This window comes from Camelus dromedarius, chromosome 7 (genome assembly GCF_036321535.1).
Source record: "Camelus dromedarius isolate mCamDro1 chromosome 7, mCamDro1.pat, whole genome shotgun sequence".
In the NCBI taxonomy this organism is placed as follows: domain Eukaryota; kingdom Metazoa; phylum Chordata; class Mammalia; order Artiodactyla; family Camelidae; genus Camelus; species Camelus dromedarius.
The window spans coordinates 82,191,363-82,210,283 of record NC_087442.1 but is presented as its reverse complement, the minus strand read 5'-3'; the positions used below and the strand labels follow the sequence as shown (position 1 = coordinate 82,210,283).

General features: G+C 46.0%; 1 protein-coding gene across 1 annotated transcript in view; it reads left to right on the top strand.

The window, feature by feature from the left end:
* The first annotated feature begins 449 nt into the window (after positions 1-449).
* Positions 450-18,921, top strand: part of GLI3 (GLI family zinc finger 3) — a 267,554-nt gene continuing 249,082 nt past the window's right edge. The window contains exons 1-2 of the mRNA XM_064487723.1: positions 450-599; positions 14,789-14,953. Of these exons, the coding sequence (XP_064343793.1) occupies positions 14,830-14,953 (124 nt within the window). The 5' untranslated portion in view covers positions 450-599; positions 14,789-14,829. The remainder of the gene's footprint in view (positions 600-14,788; positions 14,954-18,921) is intronic.

Genomic DNA, 18,921 nt, shown 5'->3' with positions numbered 1-18,921 from the left:
CCCCCTTCCCCTCGCGGGGTGGGTGGGGCCTCGGCGCGCCGAGCGGGCGCGGGGTCAAGGAGGGGGAAGAGGAGGAGCGGGCTTGAATGTGTCTGGGTGAGGACCCGGGAGGGGCGGAGGAGGCGGAGGCCGGGGAGGGAGCGCGCGCGTGGCTCGGGGCGCCCGGGCTTCCCCCAGCCCCCGACCCCGGCCCCGCGCCGCGCCGCTTCCTCGCCGCCGCCCGCGTCGCCGCTGGGACCCGCTGCGGGCGCGCGGGGACCCGGCGGGCGGGGAAGCGCCGGTCCCCGGCGCGGCCTGGAAGGAGCGAGAAAGCAAAAGTAAGGCGAGCTGCACTCCTGCAAGTTTTCCCAACTTCGCCCCCTGCGGCGGCAGGCGTCCTGCTGCTCGGCGCGTCCCCACCGAGCCGGAGAGTGGCCGAAAGAAAAGGGACAGGGCGGGGGCGGGGGCGGAGGAAGAGGGAGCGCGAGGCAGAGCCGAGAGTCCGGCAACATCTGTTAAAACTTGGGGGAGGAGGAGCGCGGGGAGGAGGAGGAGGAAGAGGAGGGAAGGAGGGAGCGTGAGGGAGGGAAGCGCAGAGCCGAGGGACAACTTTTCCACCCGTGAGTAGCTCAGGCTGCGCGGGTCGGGACGGGGGTGGGGGTGGGGGGGTGACTCCGAGCCCGCGCGGGTTTCCAGGCCGGGATGGGACCTTCTTCCAGAAAGTCGATTGGATGCTGGGAGGGGAGCACGCTGGGGGCTTTCTTTCTTTCTCTTTCCCCTCCCTCCCGCCGGTGAACCAAATCAGAACTGTCACTCAGGGCCTGTGAGTCAGAAGGGATCGGATTACACGAGCCCTGAAACCGATGCCGGAGCCGCACGAGCGGGCGGGAGCGGGCAGGGGCAGCGCCGCCGCCGCCGCCGCCTCCACCGCCACCGCCGCCGCCGCCGCCGCCACCGGCGCGCTCGCACCCTCGCCCTCGCGCACCCTCGCAGCCCGGACTCGCCCTCCCCGCGCGCCCCGCCGCCGCCCGCGCCGCACCATGCCCGCCGCGGGCGCCCCCCGCGCCCAGCCCGGCCTCTCGCCGTAGCCCGAGCCGCCCGCGGCCGCGCGGAGCCCGGAGCCGCCCGCCCGCGCCCCGGACGCGGGTCTATGGGAAGTTCGGGGACTTGACAGCCGCCGCCGCCGCAGGTACGTCCCGCCCGAAGTTCTTTGTTTCGCGGGCCCCGCTCCGGGCAGCCGGCTCCTGCGGCCGCGCTCGCGCCTCTGGGTCGAGAGGGGGTCCCCGACCGGGGGAGCGGGAGGAAGTGAAAATGGCTGTCAAAAGGCGCCCAGATTTAGAGAGCAGCTCGTCAGGCTCCCGTCGCTGCCTCCTTCCTGATGCTCCCCTTCCGAGCACCCTCGGCCATCCGGGGACCGGCTGGAGGACTTCACCTCCCGGATAGGGGGATGAAGTTTGCAGCGGCCGCGGCGACGGCGCCCCGGGCCCCCACTCCCCACCCCGCGGGCTGGAAGGAACTCCGCTAGACCCCGAGGCTCCGGCGCCCGCCTTCGCACAACTGCGGTCCCCTCCCCGCGGAGACCGGGCGCGGAAAGCGGCGGGCGGCGAGCGGCGAGGTGGGACGGCGCGGGGAGCGCGGCTGCGGGGGCTTCGTCCATCCTGCGCTTCCCTTCCGACGGGTTTAGGGGGCGGCGGCGCGGGGTGGGGGTAGGGGGCGGTTGGTGACCCGAGGAGAGAGGCGCGCCTCCGTCCCGAGAGAGGAAAAGTGAAAGTTGTACCATCTGTGGATGATTTGGGATTCTTTCATTTCTTTTCCTTGCCAGGGACAGCATTAAAAAACACACACACAAAAAGAAAACAAAAGAAAAGAGAGGAAAAATAAAACAAAAGACATAAAAGCATTAGAAGCTGCAGGGAGGGAGTGGTAACCGTGGCCCCGGCAATAATCATCTCAGAGGCCGCGTTTTCACTGAGCAGAGTCGGGTATGAATCACTCTGCAGGGGACAGTTACTTTCTGGAGTTGCAGAGGGCACATGGGCGGGAGGAGGTGGAGAGGGAGTAAATATTTACCCCGAACTTGGAGAGTTTGTGAAGGGACTTTTAAGCAGATTGCCAGATGCCGAAGGTCCACTGCACACCCGGCCTTTTATCCTTCCCTGAACTTTGTGCTCACGCCCTTGATTGCACCTCCTTCGGGAGATGCCATCCCCAGAGGGGCTGGACCCTCGCTTCCCTGGCTGACCCCGTGTAGAAAGAGGATTAAGGAGACATCCTCCTCGCTGTTTCTCCTGCCTCCAGCGTCTCATCTCCCTGGTGTGCAGTCCCCGAATAGATTCTGGCCTTGGGTACAGAGAACGTGGCCCTCTGCCAGTTTATATGTACATATATTTATGTAAAACATTTTCTCCCAGCTCTTTGCCAGCTGTTCCACATTTTCCAGCTGCCATTTCAGTTTGAAATGATGGACTGTCCGCATCTCCAAGTAAAAGAGCCCTTTAGTCAGAGGTATGGAGGGGCGGCCGCCGTGCAGAGACCTGCGCAGTGCCATTAAGCCGGACTGGTTCTAGAAAACACCTTCTGCTCTCCTACTTCGCCCCAGTTCGTCTTTTCCAGAGCACTGTGCTGGAAATTCATGATGATGAGGCTTTCCCTTCTCCAAAATGTGATTTTGTACAGAATTGGGATGTATTTGAGATCCCTGAAATATGGATCTGGTGGAAATAAATTAACTTTTAAAAAGCCTTCCAGCTTGAGTGCTTTGGGCATTGCTGGTGGGGGGCCTCAGCCGTGGCCAACTGGAATGAGCTCATTGCGGTCTGTTTAAGGCAGGAGCTATTCGTCGACCCCCCTGTTAGACTTTTTGTGTTGTTTTGCTATCTTAGCGTACTATAGACTGAAATCTTCAAGAATTCGCCTAAAGTATTCATTTTGAGTATTTATGTAATTGCTCTGGAATTTGAATAGGTGCCTTATTGATTGATTCCTGTAATTATTTCATTTAGGTTTTAAATTAAAAATTAATAATCGTCTGACAGTTTCTTAATTACATGTGTCAAGATTATTTTGAAGGAGGAAAATGCTATGTTTCAAAGTAGTGAAATTACCTCAAAATCTCTTCATTTTTCTAAAGCAGAACAGCATTTCAGTTGAGGGGGTATATTAAAGCAGTGGAAATTGGCCTGAACAATGTAAACTGTGTGAAGTATCTAAAGAATTTGTTTATGTTAGGAAATATTGGTCTTAACAACCTGGTACACAAACACTTTGGCCAGCTAGACTATAGACAGACCTAAAGCAAACACGAACTAACATTTAAATGAGTGGTAATAGCGTACTTATAGAGAGAAGAGGTTTATTTTATACTAAAAGCTGTTTAATTAGAAACTCCTGCCTAAGGGGAGATCCTTTCAGGGTATATGATTCTTAAAGTCAGCCTAGGGGAGCTTTGGTTTCAGATGCCTGAATGAGTCCAATGTGAGAGGTGTCTAGTGAAATTTCACACAGGCAGAAGCACTTTAAAAGGAACAGATTGTATTGTTGAGAAGAGGCTAGTAGGTTCCTGAACTCAGATACCTACCCATTCCTGGTACCTTGAACGGGTCTGTCTTCCTTGTTTGAACCCTGACATCAGCATGTCTTTCCGGTATGTCTGATTTTGCAGCAGACCACAGATAGAAATGAGAAAATTCAGTACTGATGAAAAATGACCCTGGAGAGTTATTTCATTACTTATTTAGTGAAAGAGTCATTCATTTAGCAGTTGATGCCCAAGCCTAAAAGTTGGACTTTTCCTTTGTTTCTTGGCCAGTTTTCTTAATTACCTGCATGCTGGAACGGTTGTAGACTTCCTCTGTGCTTAGCAATTTAGGGGGTCCTTCCTTCTTTGTTAGGTTTCCTGCTTTCTGAGATTCCGCCCCCCCTCCTTTTTTTTGAGGATGGGGTTTGGGAGTTTATGAAAGGAAACAATGCAATGATCATTCTTCCCTGCGCTCACTTATATGGAGACAGTGATGGACTAAGAAAAACCAGTCTTGAAGGAAAAGTGACTCAGTGAGTCATGAAATCCTCCAGAAAACCTTAGTAATGGAATGTTAATGCTTTTAGACTATAGTAGATTATCTTAAAAGTCAGACTTTTCTTCTTTCTGCAATTGTTGTAAATCCCCAGCTAAAGAATTCTTTGAAGGAGGTTTTAGTTTTGCTGGCATTCATATTCTAGAGTCGGTCTGATTTGTTTTGGAAGATTCAAGAAATTTTCTGCCAACTTATATCATGAGAGTCAATTAAAACGCTGACATGACTATAGAAGAAATTGTGTGTGTGTGTGTGTGTGTGTGTGTGTGTGTGTGTGTGTGTGTGTGTGTTTCATTTGCTGAGCAAAAGATTCCACTCTAATAAATGACTCCAGGTTGCCTGTTCATTAAAGGCTACTAAAAGATGCCGCCCTTCACTTCGCTTGTCATTTTTCCAGATGAAAATTGATTTGTTCTCGTTTCAAAGCAAATAAAGGGAGACAGAATAAACAACAACAGGGCAAGGGTAGAGCTGCAAACTTTTTCAAGTACTTTTCAGTGTATTTTTCATCTTTACTTTTATTTGATGGGCCTGTGAAATAGAGCTGTAGACTGGCGAAGACTTTAAATGAAATTTCACACTTTGATGATTTTTTTTTAAACTTTGATATATTGACAGCAAAAGGAGCTGCAAAGCTTTTTTATAACTTGAGCAGTAACGCCAAGCAGCAGTCAAACGTCTCTCTGCATTTGTGTTTAACTGTAGAAGAAAAACATGTCCATGGGCAGTAGAGGTTCTTATCAACCCCCTAATCCCAGATCCCAGCAAACCTTGAGGGCATGCCTCAGATCTTGCTGAAATCACTGTAGACTCTCACAGTTCGCAGATTAAATATGCTATGTGTTCCTGGCTCCAACAACAGTTTTATGAGCTCACTAAGCTTCCTGTTTTAAGATCCTTTTCTTAAGTTTTTAGGAGCTGTTAAAGGCAGTGCTGTCTGGAGTAAGGGGTATTTGTTAATTTAGAGACACGTGAGCTATTTCATTTCTCCCTTTCAAAATGGCCCAAATTATTATTTTTCCATCGAGGGGTTAGTTCTTACAGGGGGGAAGAGGGAGGGGAGCCGTTGGAAAGAAACTGGACGTTAAATGTGTTTGCAAGTAGATTTGATTGCACACTTTACGTGGGGTCTCAATTGTTTTAAGGCACTTTTCCCTTGCCTCGCCCCTTAAAATTAGACTTTTTCCACTTGTAACTCTAAATGCACTATATTTTTAGTGCCACACTTTTCAGCTACTCATGACCTCTTTCAGCTTTTTTCTTTTTTCAAATGTGAAAGTGTTTTTTGTTCTGCGTGTGTATATTTCAGCCTGACAGAATGTCCCAGGGAATCTATGACTCTAAAGAAACTGAATGAACAAGCCATTACATAGTTAATAAGGTGGCCCTGGAACATTCCGGCCCCCTCCTGAAAGGCAATATTGTGTTGCGCCCCACGCATCCATCTGAGTTATCTAGAGTTGTGTCCTCAATGTGTGGTGCGTTTTGCATTTTGCATACGAGTCATAATAAAAAAAAGAATATACTTAACATCGCCGTCCAGCAGCATGTCGTATAATTCCCAAGAGAACTCGAGCCAATTTTGTGCTTAAAGGTTATTCAATGAATGAAATGGTGAAAGCTCATTTGTCAAAGGACTGCATGGTTTCTGTTAGTTTTCAAGCCCCAAATTCATTGTCTGCCCGGCCCCGCCATCAGTCATCAGTGTATTAGTGCTGCCTTCGGGCCATGCTACCCAGCATTTCTTCACACCATTAGAGCTTTGAAAGTGTACTCTGTCGACTTGTAGAATTACTGCTCTGATTTCCGCTTGGCTGGGTTTGAGGTAAGTCCCCTCCCTACCTTCTCGCTGACTGTAATCCTTGCTTTCTTTTAAAGCTCCTTTCCAGAGATTTAGGGGGAAACTTTCTGAAGGGCCCCATTGGCATCACACTGTGGTTTTGTTGCGGCATGCACTGTACATATAAATTGTACCTGCAGTAAATTGGATTGATTGCTGGCCAGAAACAGCTAGTGGGTATTTCTTTACTTTTTTTTGGGGGGGGGTGAGGGGAGGGGAGCTGACTCTGTGTGTGTGTGTGTGTGTGTATGTGTGTGTGTGTGAGACACAGGAGTATGTCTTAAATATAAGCATTTGATTGCCTATTTGGGTCATTTTTATGCCACAAAATGAAATCAAATAATGGGAGATGTACCATTTTATTTAAATCTCTGTCTCTGGGAGAACCTTCAGGATGCGATGTGACGTCCTAGTTGTTTATTTTCACGTGGAAATGTGTTGCTTTAGCTCCTTTGACTTTGGGGGAAGATTCCATAAAACAAGTTACCAATATTCCAGGGTGGTGGATGTTACAAACTAGTGCTTTTACAAAAAGAGACCGAAAACTCACAATTCAGACGAAAGGTGGCTCTCAAGTTGCCATCGTGAAGAAATGAGGCAATTCTACCATATTCTCTATTTCATCTTGTGGTGTTTTAAAAAGGAAGAATTCAGTCTCAAGAGGGTTACCTGCGTGTACACACACCTCAGGCAGCAGCTTGAGAATGAAGCCTTAATGAACTAAGATGGATGGAAGTCTGAATGGGGTGTGGACCAAGGCCTGGCACTTTGGGGCAGTATGTGCTGTTTGAACTGTGGAGGCTCCAATGAGATTCTGTCCCAGGGAGTTTCCTTGAGAAGATGCTTAGTGCACCATAGTTTGCATTGGCAGTTTTGTACATGACTGGTGGGCAGGCAGGAAAAAAACAAGATAGCTGAAGAACTCTGCGAAGTTTATAGGCTGAGTTGAGTGGTCCCGAGGTGTAATTTTTACTGAATAAACCCCGATGAAAAATCCTGAAATTGGGGGAAAATTTTTGCTTTTTAAATCGCAATTAAGATTCAAGCATCCCAAGTTTAAAAATTGGGAGGATAAAGTATGATGAACAGAACTAGACAGAAAAATAAGCTAAGTACCTTTGGGATCTCTCCAGCTAATTTTACCACCCAGTGATTGGTCTCCTTTTTTGTGATGGTTTAAAAGCAAATGACGAATCATAGAACATACATTCTACCCACTTAAGCTTGGTTATAAAGGCACACCTGATCCTAGGAACCAAATTTCCAGAAGTTCTCTAAGAGTAACGTTTACATTTAGGGTTTTTTAAATCCTTCTGAAAATGTGTGAAAACTTTTAATTCCTGTCAATCTCAGGGAAGTGAGACAAGGGACACCTTTGATGTCAAACAGTCATCCTGTGTGATATGTATGGATTTGAGGGAAATATAGTTTTCATGAGCTCAGCTGATCTGTAGGTGGATAACTGACTTACAGATCTTTCCTGTTGGAGGATTGTCCGCCTCCAGCAAACCCCCAGGAAGTGGGGGTCCCAGCTTGCTCCGCATTATCGCTCATCCCTAAGAGCACCTGGTTTGTGGGGCACTTCTGCAAAGCCTAGCCAGAGTACCCTGGTGTTTTATAGTTTTCGCAAAACCCAGAAATGGTAACCAGCATTCACTAGAGACGTCACACACCCTTCAAATGGGTCTCATAAAGCACTGCTGGCAGCAGAGAAAGTCAGAGCAACTGACGGTCTTTCCTCTTAAATACACGTGGCATAAAATTAAAATTGGGACCGGAAATGTCATTTGTGATTTTAATGCTAATAGCAGTGACGACTTTGTGGCAAATAAACTTTTCAGTTGTTGAAGTTAAATATATGGGTTTCTCAAAAGTTTAGATGGAGGTAATCGACTAAAACCAAACTCCCTTAATCCATAGCCAGGCAATTATTTCCCCTTAGAGTAATTCCATTCCCCTTAGACTCGTTCCATTCAGGTATGTCTATCATGAATACTGCTTATCTGAGATTAGGAGCTTCAGAAACTGGGAAAGAAAGATTGAAAACAATAGGCAGCAGATTTGGGGGACCCCCCCCCCCGCTACCAATAGCCATTTATGGCAACTTGAACAGAGAAGGGACTTTCTTATTTATAGTCAAGTCTATAGGCTTTTCTAATTATGAGGGAAAAAAATCACGTGGAAAGGTCAAATAATTGCACATTTAAAAATACGATAGTTAAAAATTCATGAAGATTTCATTAAGAACTTATGAAGTTGAGCTTGTAGGAAAAAAAGGCAGTGCAGACAGGGAAGAGAGAGGAAGCCTAAAGGATGTTGGAAACTGTTGGTGTATCACAGAGGTTGTGTGTGCCTAATTGATTTTAAGTTCAAAAAGATGTTTTGAGCACCAGGAAACATTCACCCACATTCCAGACCTGCAAGAGGTTTTCTCTAGTGCATGACTGTATGAAATCCACCAAAATGTTTTAAATTCCCTGAATTTTGCCCATTGAAACACACGCTCTTTTTCTCACTTCCAGAAATGATCAGAAGTTAAAAATCAGCATTAGTTTGTGGTTCTTGATTTTTGATTTTTTTTTTTTTAAAAACTCTTCTCTTCCTAAAGTGGGCATTTTCTTTAGAAACTGAATTTTAATGCTGCAGGAAGGTGTAACTATTTAATAGGGATTTTACCTAAATGGTTGCTCCAAGAGCAGCATCTTAAAGGAGCAGCTAATCTGTTAGGAATAAAGTTGGAGAAAAGGGTCACTCTTCTGGGATACTGGGGAGGGGCCTCAGAAATCCTAACACTGGCTGGTTCCTTCTCGATTTTTGAAACATTAGCATATCAGGAAGATCTTCCAGCTTATAAATATACGGGCAGGTGTAAGTAAAGGAACTTTCTCTGGAGGAAAGCCTTACTCCACTTGAGCAATAGTTCCCTGAGTTGCAGAGAATCATTTCTCACTTAAGGCCTCATGGCCCTGCTGTTAAAAGCACTGCCCTGGAATGCCTCTTCTCTCTGATCCCTCATTGGCAGGAGCCTTTTTAACCCATCGGACACTGATCAGGCTGTCATTAATCAGGCTTTTGACTTAGTTGTTTTCAGTCTTTGAATGCAATAAGGAAAAAAAAATCAAACAGAATGATTGCCCAAATTCAGGCAACTTAAAAGCAAACCAGCTGGATTAGGGAAATAAATGAAGTAGTCTGCTGTTCACAAAGGATGCATTTGTTAGTTCCTTGCTACTGTTCCATTTCACCTTCGATGAGAAAGTCGTTTTATGCAGTTCAGACGTCATTTCAAACGTTAGTTTTAGTACTGGTGCCTCTTTTTTTTTTTTTTTTTTTTTTTTTTACATTTTAAGGCTTTAACGGATAATAGAACCCGGCTCCTGTGTGCACCAGAGGGTTCCCTGCAGAGAACTGCAAGGGGAAAGGCTGATTTTTTTTATTTGCACAAGTTCCCAGAATTGTGATTTCTCGTGCTCTCTACTTACTATGTAAAACCTCAGGGTTAAGGTTGAACTTTGGAACTCCCCTGTGGGCTCTCCTCCCTGGGAGCCCATGAGATGCGTCTCTGCCTCCACCATTCACAGCACCTCATCTATTTAGGGCAGCTAGTGAAGACACAACACTGGGGACCAGTTTAGCGGACGCAGAAGCGGGTTGGAAGTTGTGTTAAGTGAAGCACCCAGCCATGGGTTTTCCCGAAGACTTGAAGCGTCCCCCGTGTTTTACTGTAGGGCGACCACAGGCTGTTGCATTGCAAAGTGTCTGGCAAGTTGCATCTCCCGGAATTCAGCCTGGAAACAGCTGTGCGAGTGGAAGCAGGGCCGCCACCGGCCACTGTCTGCTGCAAATGCGGCCCGGCCAGCTGTGCGGAGACTTTGCCGAAGCCCGGGAATCCATCCTCCCGGGGCGTGTAACCCTCGAGATGCAGAGGGATGAGGGCCGCCCCTTTCCCGGCGGAGGCCGCGCGGGCTTCCGATCACCAACCGCCCCCCTCCCTGCCCCGATCTACGTTTTGCGGGGTGCGGGGGGACGGCTTCTTGAAGGCGATGCCAAGGAGCCCGCCCGCGCCCGGGAGGGAGCCGACGGTGAGGCGGGCCGGCCGGGGCCGCGGCGGAACCGGCTGAACCGACTGCGACCGCGGGCGGGGAGCGGGGCCCGCCCGGTGTGCGGACGCGGACCCTGGAACCGCCCGGGGAACAGAAGGAAAGGCGGCCTGGAAGCGCGGGATGCCAGCGCTCCCAGGCACCACTAACCACCGCCCATTGCCTACTAGATGAAAAAAAAAAATAAATAAAAATGACAGCTCGTCTTTGCAAAGATGCAAGTTTCTGTTTTTTTTCCTTTTCATTGCAACTCCAAGTGGTGACTCTAAGAGAGGGCCACCTGAGGCTTTTTTGGGGGGACAGTGCTCTTTCCCAGGTCCCCACCAGTAATCTCCAAATTGGTAAATGTTTTTCTTTGGCGCCTTTCAGGCTGAGACCTGAAGTGCAGCATCACCTGGTCAGTGGCTCTAGGACACTTTAGATGTCTTGTTTTATAGGAGGTTGCTGCAAGTTCAGATTGGGAATTCAGAAAGGAAAGACCCACCTGTGGGCAGGTTGCTAGTAAGAGCAGGATTAGGTGTCAAAGAAGGTCTGGAATTAATTGCGCCTTGGGTTTAGGCCTGGGGCAAATGCCAAAAGATTCAGGGACAGTTGAATGGGGGAAAAGCCATGGCTGTTTGCTTTCAGGAAGGGATTTTTCATCCCTGCATTTACCTAGGAAACTTCAAGTTTTAGCAGGGTACACTCAGAGCAGTTCTCCTTGTTTGCAGGGTTGGTTTATTTTATTTTATTTTATTTTCATACACTCAAGCTGCTGGGACTCGAACATCAGCTACAAATAAGTTTTTTTTTTTTTTTCCATAGCATGAAAAAGTCAAGGGGCATGCCAGCAAATCTTGCATGTAATGTTGCAGTGTTGAAAAGGATTGAAGGGGAAAAGTTTGGCCTTATATAAGAAAAGGAACGGGCTCTGAAAGTCTCATTTCATTCACATCGAAAAACCAGTGGCATGTTTTCCTCAGAGAAAAAAAATCTTTGAAGTGAAGCAGAACTGAAAAGTTTTTCCCTGAGAGTTATGTTACAAATAAGTGGTAGTGTATTATTTAAGAAATTCCAGGTTCTAAAAGGAGTCCTGCTTACTGCCCCAGTTCTGTATGGCTTAGGAGTCCATCAAGAATTTTTACTGGTCACTTCTGCTCCTCACGCTTTCCTGTATCAACTCAGGACTGAGTTTCCCAACTCGGCTGTGAAAAAAAAAATTGTCACCACAGCTAGAGGCAGACGCTTTTTTCTGCTCAGGAACTCTCCGTGCAGAGTTCTGATGAGGTGTGAGAGTCGAGGATGTTCAAACTTTCTCCTTTATAACTGACAGGGACAGAGTTGGGGTTTTATCAGGAAAACAAGCTGATATAATTTATAGGGATATACAGGAAGCAGATGTCTGCCTTGGCAAAATGCCATTTTTCTAGCCCCGTTCTAAGCATAAACCACACTTTTAAATAATGAGTTACTAACTAATGAGATCCAAAAATAAGTTGTCAAAATAGAAGAAGGGGGTAGACTTTTGAGTGACCAAGGGCCTATTTTTTAAAAATCCATTTCCAACAGGGGGTGGGGGGAAAGAATTAATATTCTCTAAGACCATTAATTAGTGTGATTTCAATCAGTGCCTGCCTGGGGCTTTACCTCTCAGCTCACTGAGCCTCTCTCTGGTGATGAGTATTCGGAGGGTTTTAATGCTTTGTTAAAACGAAGTCCTTTGCTTGGGGGAAAAACCAACAACTCCACAAAAACCAAGTTTGTCAAGGAGCTTTGGTGACCTGTCTCCTCACTACTATTAATTAGCTCGCTCCTCCAAGGAAGAGACAAACTGACTTCCTATCAGGAATCTCATCTCTTCCTGATTTTTTTTTTCCTGGTCCATTAGGATATTTCCATGTCTAATATTAGTAAACTCCATCCAGACTTGACCAATAAAACTGTGTGTATTGAGGGAAACAATTATAGTGTAGTTCATGCCTCTTATCCAAAATGGTTGCGAATGGAGTGTTTGGATTAATTAAATAGTCCTGCTAAAGTTTTCAGTTTTTATCTAATTTGCCAGTTTTCAAAGAAACACTGGATATAAAAGAAAAGTTACAGAGCTAAATAAATGACAATTAAGATTCAAGATGCTGCTAAATTTTCCAGGTCGAGGGGCCTTTGCTGGATTGTTCATGTATTCAGTAAATATTCTTACAGGTTTGAGATGTTGGGAAAATGGGCAGGGACTTGTCCTCATGGATCTTGCGGTCTGGAGAGGAAGACGGACATTCAGCTAAGATTCTGCAGGGACGCAGAGTTTGTTATTGTGATGGGTGCTGGGATGGGCCCTTGCCAGCGGTTGGGATTCAGTATTCTGGGTGCAGTTAATTCGTTAGTTCATCCAGTCAGCCAAGACTTTAATGAGGACCTACTGCATTGGGTACAGAGCAGTGAAAAGAGTAGATCAGTTGTCTGCAAGCTTCAGGGAGCCTGAGAATCACCAGTGCTGGTTAAAATAAAGGTTTCAGGGACCACCTCCAAGACATCAGGCATTGGACCTGGAACTCTGAAATTTTCACAAGCACTGTGTGCAAGCCAATTCAGGTGGCTCTTGTACAATGCTGAGAAAAAAAAAAGTGCTGATGAATTGTTCTTGCAGTGTGCTTAAACAATGAGAATTCAATCGATTTGGGGGAGGAGTGTTTAAAAAAATTGAAGAATCCTTCTGAGATGGTTAGAGCTAGAAAGGGTCCGTGAGAATTTCTCCTGCAAGGGTTCTGGATTGGAGGGTCTGTGGTCCCTGGGAAATCATATGGACAATTTTTTGTGTGTTTAAGGGTATTTGGGGGGAGAGGATAGATAAGTTTTAACATATTCTTAAAGAGGACTGTATTCCCACTGCCTCCCAAGGTTAAGTCCCTCCGTGTGACTCTGCTAGGTGACAGATGAGAAAACGGAGGTACTGGGCAACTCCAGGGGGCGCCAGTCAGGCCCTGCCCTGTGGACTTGTGCAGAGTGGCAGCCGCCAGAGAGAAAGGAAGTTGTGCAGTCCTTCACTGTTGGACTCTGTCAGCATCCTTTGAGGGATGTTTCTGAATTTGGAGTGGATCTGATCATTGATATGTAAATTTAACTTCAGGCATCTTTTTGTCTTTTTCATTCTAGAAAAGCTGTTCTTAAATAACTTGTGTTTTTCCATGAATGCCCCTGGATAATCAAGGAAAAGAAATGGAAGTTACTGGAAGAGGTGGTGCTACCGGGCCAGGCGGCCTCTGGGACTTCAGCTTTTTTCTCATTACTTACTCCAGGTTTCTTGTACAATAAAGAACTTTGCAGTTCTTTTGCAAATTTGAGTTGACTCAAAAATCTTCCCTCTGGTACTTGAATTCTTCGTCGGTGAAGCAGTTGCTTATTTTATTTCACTAATTGTTGTTTTTATTTTTTATTTTTTTTATTGAAGTGTAATTGACTTACAGTGTTAGTTTCAGGTGTACAGCAAAGTGATTCAGTGATACATATACATTCATATATATATTTTTTTCGGATTCTTTTCCATTATATGTTATTACAAGATACTAAATATAGTTCCCTGTGCCAGACATTAGGTCTTTGTTGTTTATCTACTTTATATACAGTAGTGTGTATCTCACGGACATGGAAAACAAACTGTGGTTACCAAAGGGGAAAGTGGCGGGGAAGACGGATACATTAGGAGTTCGGGGTTAACTGATACACACAAATTGTTCTTTTGATTGAACACGATGAGGACTGCTAAATGTAGAAAATGAGGTGGATGATTCCATGGAAGGAGTGCTCACCGAGTGTAGCGGTCTAGGTAGCTTGAGGAGAACCTGGTAGAGAGGGAGCTTGTCATCTTTTCCTGTGTTCTTTGTAGGTATAGATCATGACTGCAAAAAAAAAAAAAAAAAAAAAAAAATGAACAGGAACCAGAGTGCAAATTGATGAATGATGAGTTAGGGCGATTATCACATGAATGAAGCCAATGAAAGACGGGCTAACTGCACTTGCCTTGAGCTGAGTTTTCTTATTTCTTAAGTGGTTCCAGCCTTTGCTGTCAGCGGTCTATTGCCTTTTCCTGTAGGATCCAGAGTGTTGTTCTATCACCTTTGTTTGTTTTAAAAACATAGCTTGAATGAATGGAAATGTCCTCATGGTTTAAGAACGCTTTACCTGAATGAATTCAGTTCAGGAGGCATATTGCAATTCATATATCTTAGTGAGGAAAGCAGAAATCACTGGCTGCTTGACCAGAATTCTCCTCTGATTCAGAACTTGGAGTTAGGCTTGGATTGGAGATGTTGTCGGTCCCTCTTTAAAACCTCTACTTGAGAACTAAAAAGCTTCTCTGGCTTGGAAAGTTGTCCTAATGTCCCTTCTTCTAAAGTCAGCCACTTGAAGAGGCATTTGTAGATGTGGCTTAAAAGAGTAAGGTGACACTTGGATTTCTCACCATAAACAAAGCTGAAAATGGAGCTATTTAGACCATTTCATAACAAATGCCCAAGAAGAATCTGGGGAAAACCCTACATCCTGGACAGGTCCCGCTGCTGCCCTTTAGCAGGTGTAGATAGAATTCGATTGGCTTGTTCCTAGAACTTCGAGGCTTTTTTGCAAGAAAACCTATGGCTAAAGGGCTTCCTGATTTTGAGTTGGCTGGAATTCTAGGCACCTCCTCCCGTGACAGGTGAAGTGGGCTTCGGGGTGAGATTTCCTTTTGTCCTCCCCCCTTTTTTTTAATTGAAGTGCGGTCAGTTGCAATGGTCAGTTTCTGCTGATTGGAAGTTGATGGCGCTGTTGTCGGTTTCCCTCAGGCGTTCCTGGTCGCCGGGAGCTGAAGTGATGAGAAGACGCCATGGAGGCTCAGTCCCACAGCTCCACGACCACCGAGAAGAAGAAAGTGGAGAATTCCATAGTGAAATGCTCTGCTCGAACGGAGGTCAGCGAGAAAGCTGTGGCCTCCAGCACCACTTCCAATGGTGAGCAGCCGCGGGGATTACCGGCAGCCACGCTTCCAGTCTTTTTCCCTGTGCTCTGCATTCCTGGGGAATTGAGCATCTGCACCTGGACCAGTGTTTGTGCGCTGAGAGGCTAAAGAAAGAGAATGGGAGTGGAGTTTTGGGGGTGGCGGGGAGGTGGGCGTTAGGGGATGGGCAGGCTTTAGTCGGCTCTCTTTTGGCAGCGAAACGACACGTTTTCTTCCAGGTTTTCTAATTTGAGATGTAAATGTGATAGGTTATTTATTATAGGAAGTTCCTGTTTTGGCATTTTGGAAATCATCTTGATTAGTCTGGCAGGAGTTCAAAATACTTTGCATTTCACATGGAAGGGCCCCACCCGTCGGAATAATTAGTTATTAGTGATGACGAAAGACTCAAAAGTTGCCTTGTCAAAACTGGTGGGCACAGAGGAGTCCACACTAAAGGGTTTTAAAAGTTGTTCATGGTTGAGCCTCGGGTAATGCTAGTTTCTGAGATGCAGGTTTTGCTGTTGGGGTATAAAAATTGAATATTCTTTGTTTGTGTTCAGAGATCACAGAGCGCCACTGTTTCTGTATGCTATATTTCCTAATATTTTAAGCAAAGCATTGAGAGGCATTTCAACTCAAGCATGGAGCATTGGAAATAAATTCCAGAGCCCCTTCTGGTAAAATCAGACTGAATAAGTTAACGGTAACCTTCACTTCCTCTCCCTACTTTTCCCCTCTTAAAGCTGTCAGTGCCTTAGCTTTTTGTAGATTTCATACCCACCCTGGTCTCTGCTAATTGCATTTCACTTTGCCACGTGACCCTAAAAAGGATGGGCTGTCCCGTTCTCCCTGTCCTGGACACTGCCTGTCTGGGTACATGGATCTGTATCTGCCCCCTCCCTCTCTGTGGGTTTATATATATTTTTTGTTTATCCCAAGAAAGATGTGACTAGGTTGATTTCCCATTTTTCACATGTAATTGGAAGGTCAGAATCTGCTTTGCAAAGGTAGCAGACCAGAAAGGTAGACTGTAAGGGCAGATGTCCGGTATGAAAGCCATACCTTTTTGTCTGAACTGTGACACTGCCTGAGCTGACCCCTCTGAGGAGCCCGGCCCTGCTCTCTGCACCTGTCCTGGTCCATAGTTGCTCACATGTTCTCTTTCCCCGATGTCACCAGTGTGCCCAACTGGCATGGCCGGGTGAGGGGAGGGGCTGGCATTCCACCTGCTGGCTAGCCAGTCCCATTTTGAATTGATTCTTAGGGAGATCTATTTATGTCTGAGTTAAAATAATGAATTTACTTTATATACATATGAAGATATGTCTAGACTTCTCCCTTTATTCGTGGTCTTTCAAGTCAGGACTAGAGCTTCTTTTTAATGGAACCAGAGATTTGCGTTATTCTTCTGAGTGGGTGATAGAAGGCATATTTCCTCCCTAAAAAAGCATCCTGAGGTCCTTGTTTCTTTTCTCTGGAATTTGCAAAAATTAGGCACATTTATTATTTCAGAAATAGAATCAGTATAGAACGTGTTGGTTATTTGGTAATTTTAATAGTAATTTTGTAAGAAGAATCACTGTCCGGATATTACGCTTCATGAAACATCAGCTTTTGGTTATTTTTATAGCAATGAGTGTGAGTGTGAGGGGGTATGGGCGTGAATGGATGCACGAGAGCGTGTGTGCGTGAGAACAGGCGTGGGGTGTCTTTGGTAGAGGGCAAAGCTGTGCTGCATGGGACCTCCTTGAGCCACTGTCCCTTCCTGTGAATTTCAGCAGAGTAGCAACAGCGACCAGTCTTGTGAAGGTGCTGTTCCTCCTGCCACTCCCAAGCCCAGACATGTGCCGGGCAAGGTTTGTGGCGCGGCTGCGTTTGTCCTGAGCCATTCTGATCACGCGCTCTCCTCATTAACCGGCTTCGGGTGACCAGGAACAGAATAACCTAATCAGCGCGTGGCCACCAGGAATTCCCCGGGGAGCAGTGGCCAGGGAAGGCGCTGTCACGATTTACAAAAATTAATCCTGAGATAGTCTCAAATAAGCACAGAACTGACTCCGAAACCGAATTCCACTGGCTTCCTGCCCTGATCAGCCTGGATGCTTGAAGCACACTTGCCCTCCTGAGTGGATGGAAGGCACATCCTTCTTTGGGGGTGAAAGCTCATTCGTTGGGTTTGCGGGACTCGTGACCACATGATAGCTGTCCTAGAATCCTGGGAGCTCTGACCAGTTTTTCAGTGTTCTATTTCTTGTAAGGGATTTAGTACTTTTCATTTTGGACTAACACAGAGACCCAACCAAGTAAAAGGAAGATGGAGGTGGTGTTTTTTTACAGGTGGTTTGCGGCCCTTCTGGAAGATTCCAGGGAAACCAGCAAACAAATGTAAAGATGGGAAAAAGTAAAACAGAGGAAAATCAATTTTTCCCCTGTGATTGCTCTGTGTAAACAATGCTGATAATTGGAATGATTTACTTTTTTCACAGAGTCCTTTGCAGGATCCATCTAACTAGTTCAGAAGCCCTTTTTGGCCCCAGAATCATGCTAGGGGGTGGAATGACCCAGCTTCTTTGTTCTGCCGGCTTCTACCTGGTGGTACCCTGCCCTTTGCTCCCAGATGCAGTCACATAGCTGATCTGGGGCCTTTGGCCCAGGTTTGGTTTGGGTTTTAGAGCCGGTGGGGTGTGGGCTTTCGGAGGTTGGCTGTCATTCCCATGGTCATGAGTCCGTCTGTCTGTACTGTCTCCCTTTCTGTCTTTTCTCTGCAGGCATTTCAGAAGTGCCTGGATATCTCCACTGAGGCTAGTCAAAAAGGAAATTGAAACTATTTGGATGCTGTTAGGCAATACCAATTGCTACTATTTCCAGGGAGTTCTTAGGCTCTGGAATTCAAGAGATTTGTAAAGGAGTGTACCTTTAGCACCAAGGGATATTCTGGATGTAACCTATGTATTTTCTCTCCCTGTCCACAATTTCAAGATTAAAATAAAAGTTCGGTTACTGGCGCTGAGTTAGGTGGACTTAATTAACTTTTCCAGCCATTAGGCGCTGCAGTTTGTTCCTGATTGTGAGCCTTCCAGCCGAACCACTCACATTCCTCTGCGTGTCCTTGCAGATCTGTTTTCTGACTGTTCTCAGCTGAGGAGCAACTCCTAGAACAACAGTCTATGCAGAATTTGGTTTAAACACACACATTGCACACAACCAAACTGTATGCTTTGGAAACCTCCAGCAACATTGATTCAAGGGTGGGTTTGTCTCTTCACACTGAAATTGAAAATAACCCGAGTGAAAAGCTGTTCTAAACCGTGTATGGAAGAAACACAGCCAGATGGCTTTTGGTAACGTTTTAGAACCTGTATCAACACATAAGGCATTCGGTACTTTTTTCCAGGAACCACAATGTGGGCTTCACGTTTGGTTTTAAGCTTCAGTGTTATTTATTAAGCGTAAATGACCGAAGAGAAGGCTTTCAGTTTTCTGAATATTTGTTCAGTGCGAGTTCCGTTTCAATGATCGCTTTTGGCGTTGAGGATGGTGTCTTTCACATCTAAGGTAGTAGGGGTCATAGTTTACTTAAAAATCTCAAAGTCTGTTAATATGCTAGGACCTTAAGTGAATGATCTGTCCACTCCTGGCATGGCTTCATCACTTTCCGAGCTACACGTGGTGTCTTGTAAATAATAAACATTTTTGAGTCTAGATGTTCCAGTGTATTCAACATGTCTCATCATCTCAGAACATCTCCTTCAATGACTTGCAAATACTGACTTTTCAATCTGGAGTGTTTTGTCTTGTTTTGGCCTCTGATTTTTTTTTTTTTAAGGGAGTAATCTGATATTTCTTATTAACCTACCACTCTGCTTTGAAAAAAAGAAAGCAGCTAATCATAAACGAATTCAGGTCCTGCTCTTGGGGCTCTGTTATCAGATCTGAGAGTTATTGGGCACATTCCTTAAAGTGATAGAAAGCAGAAAC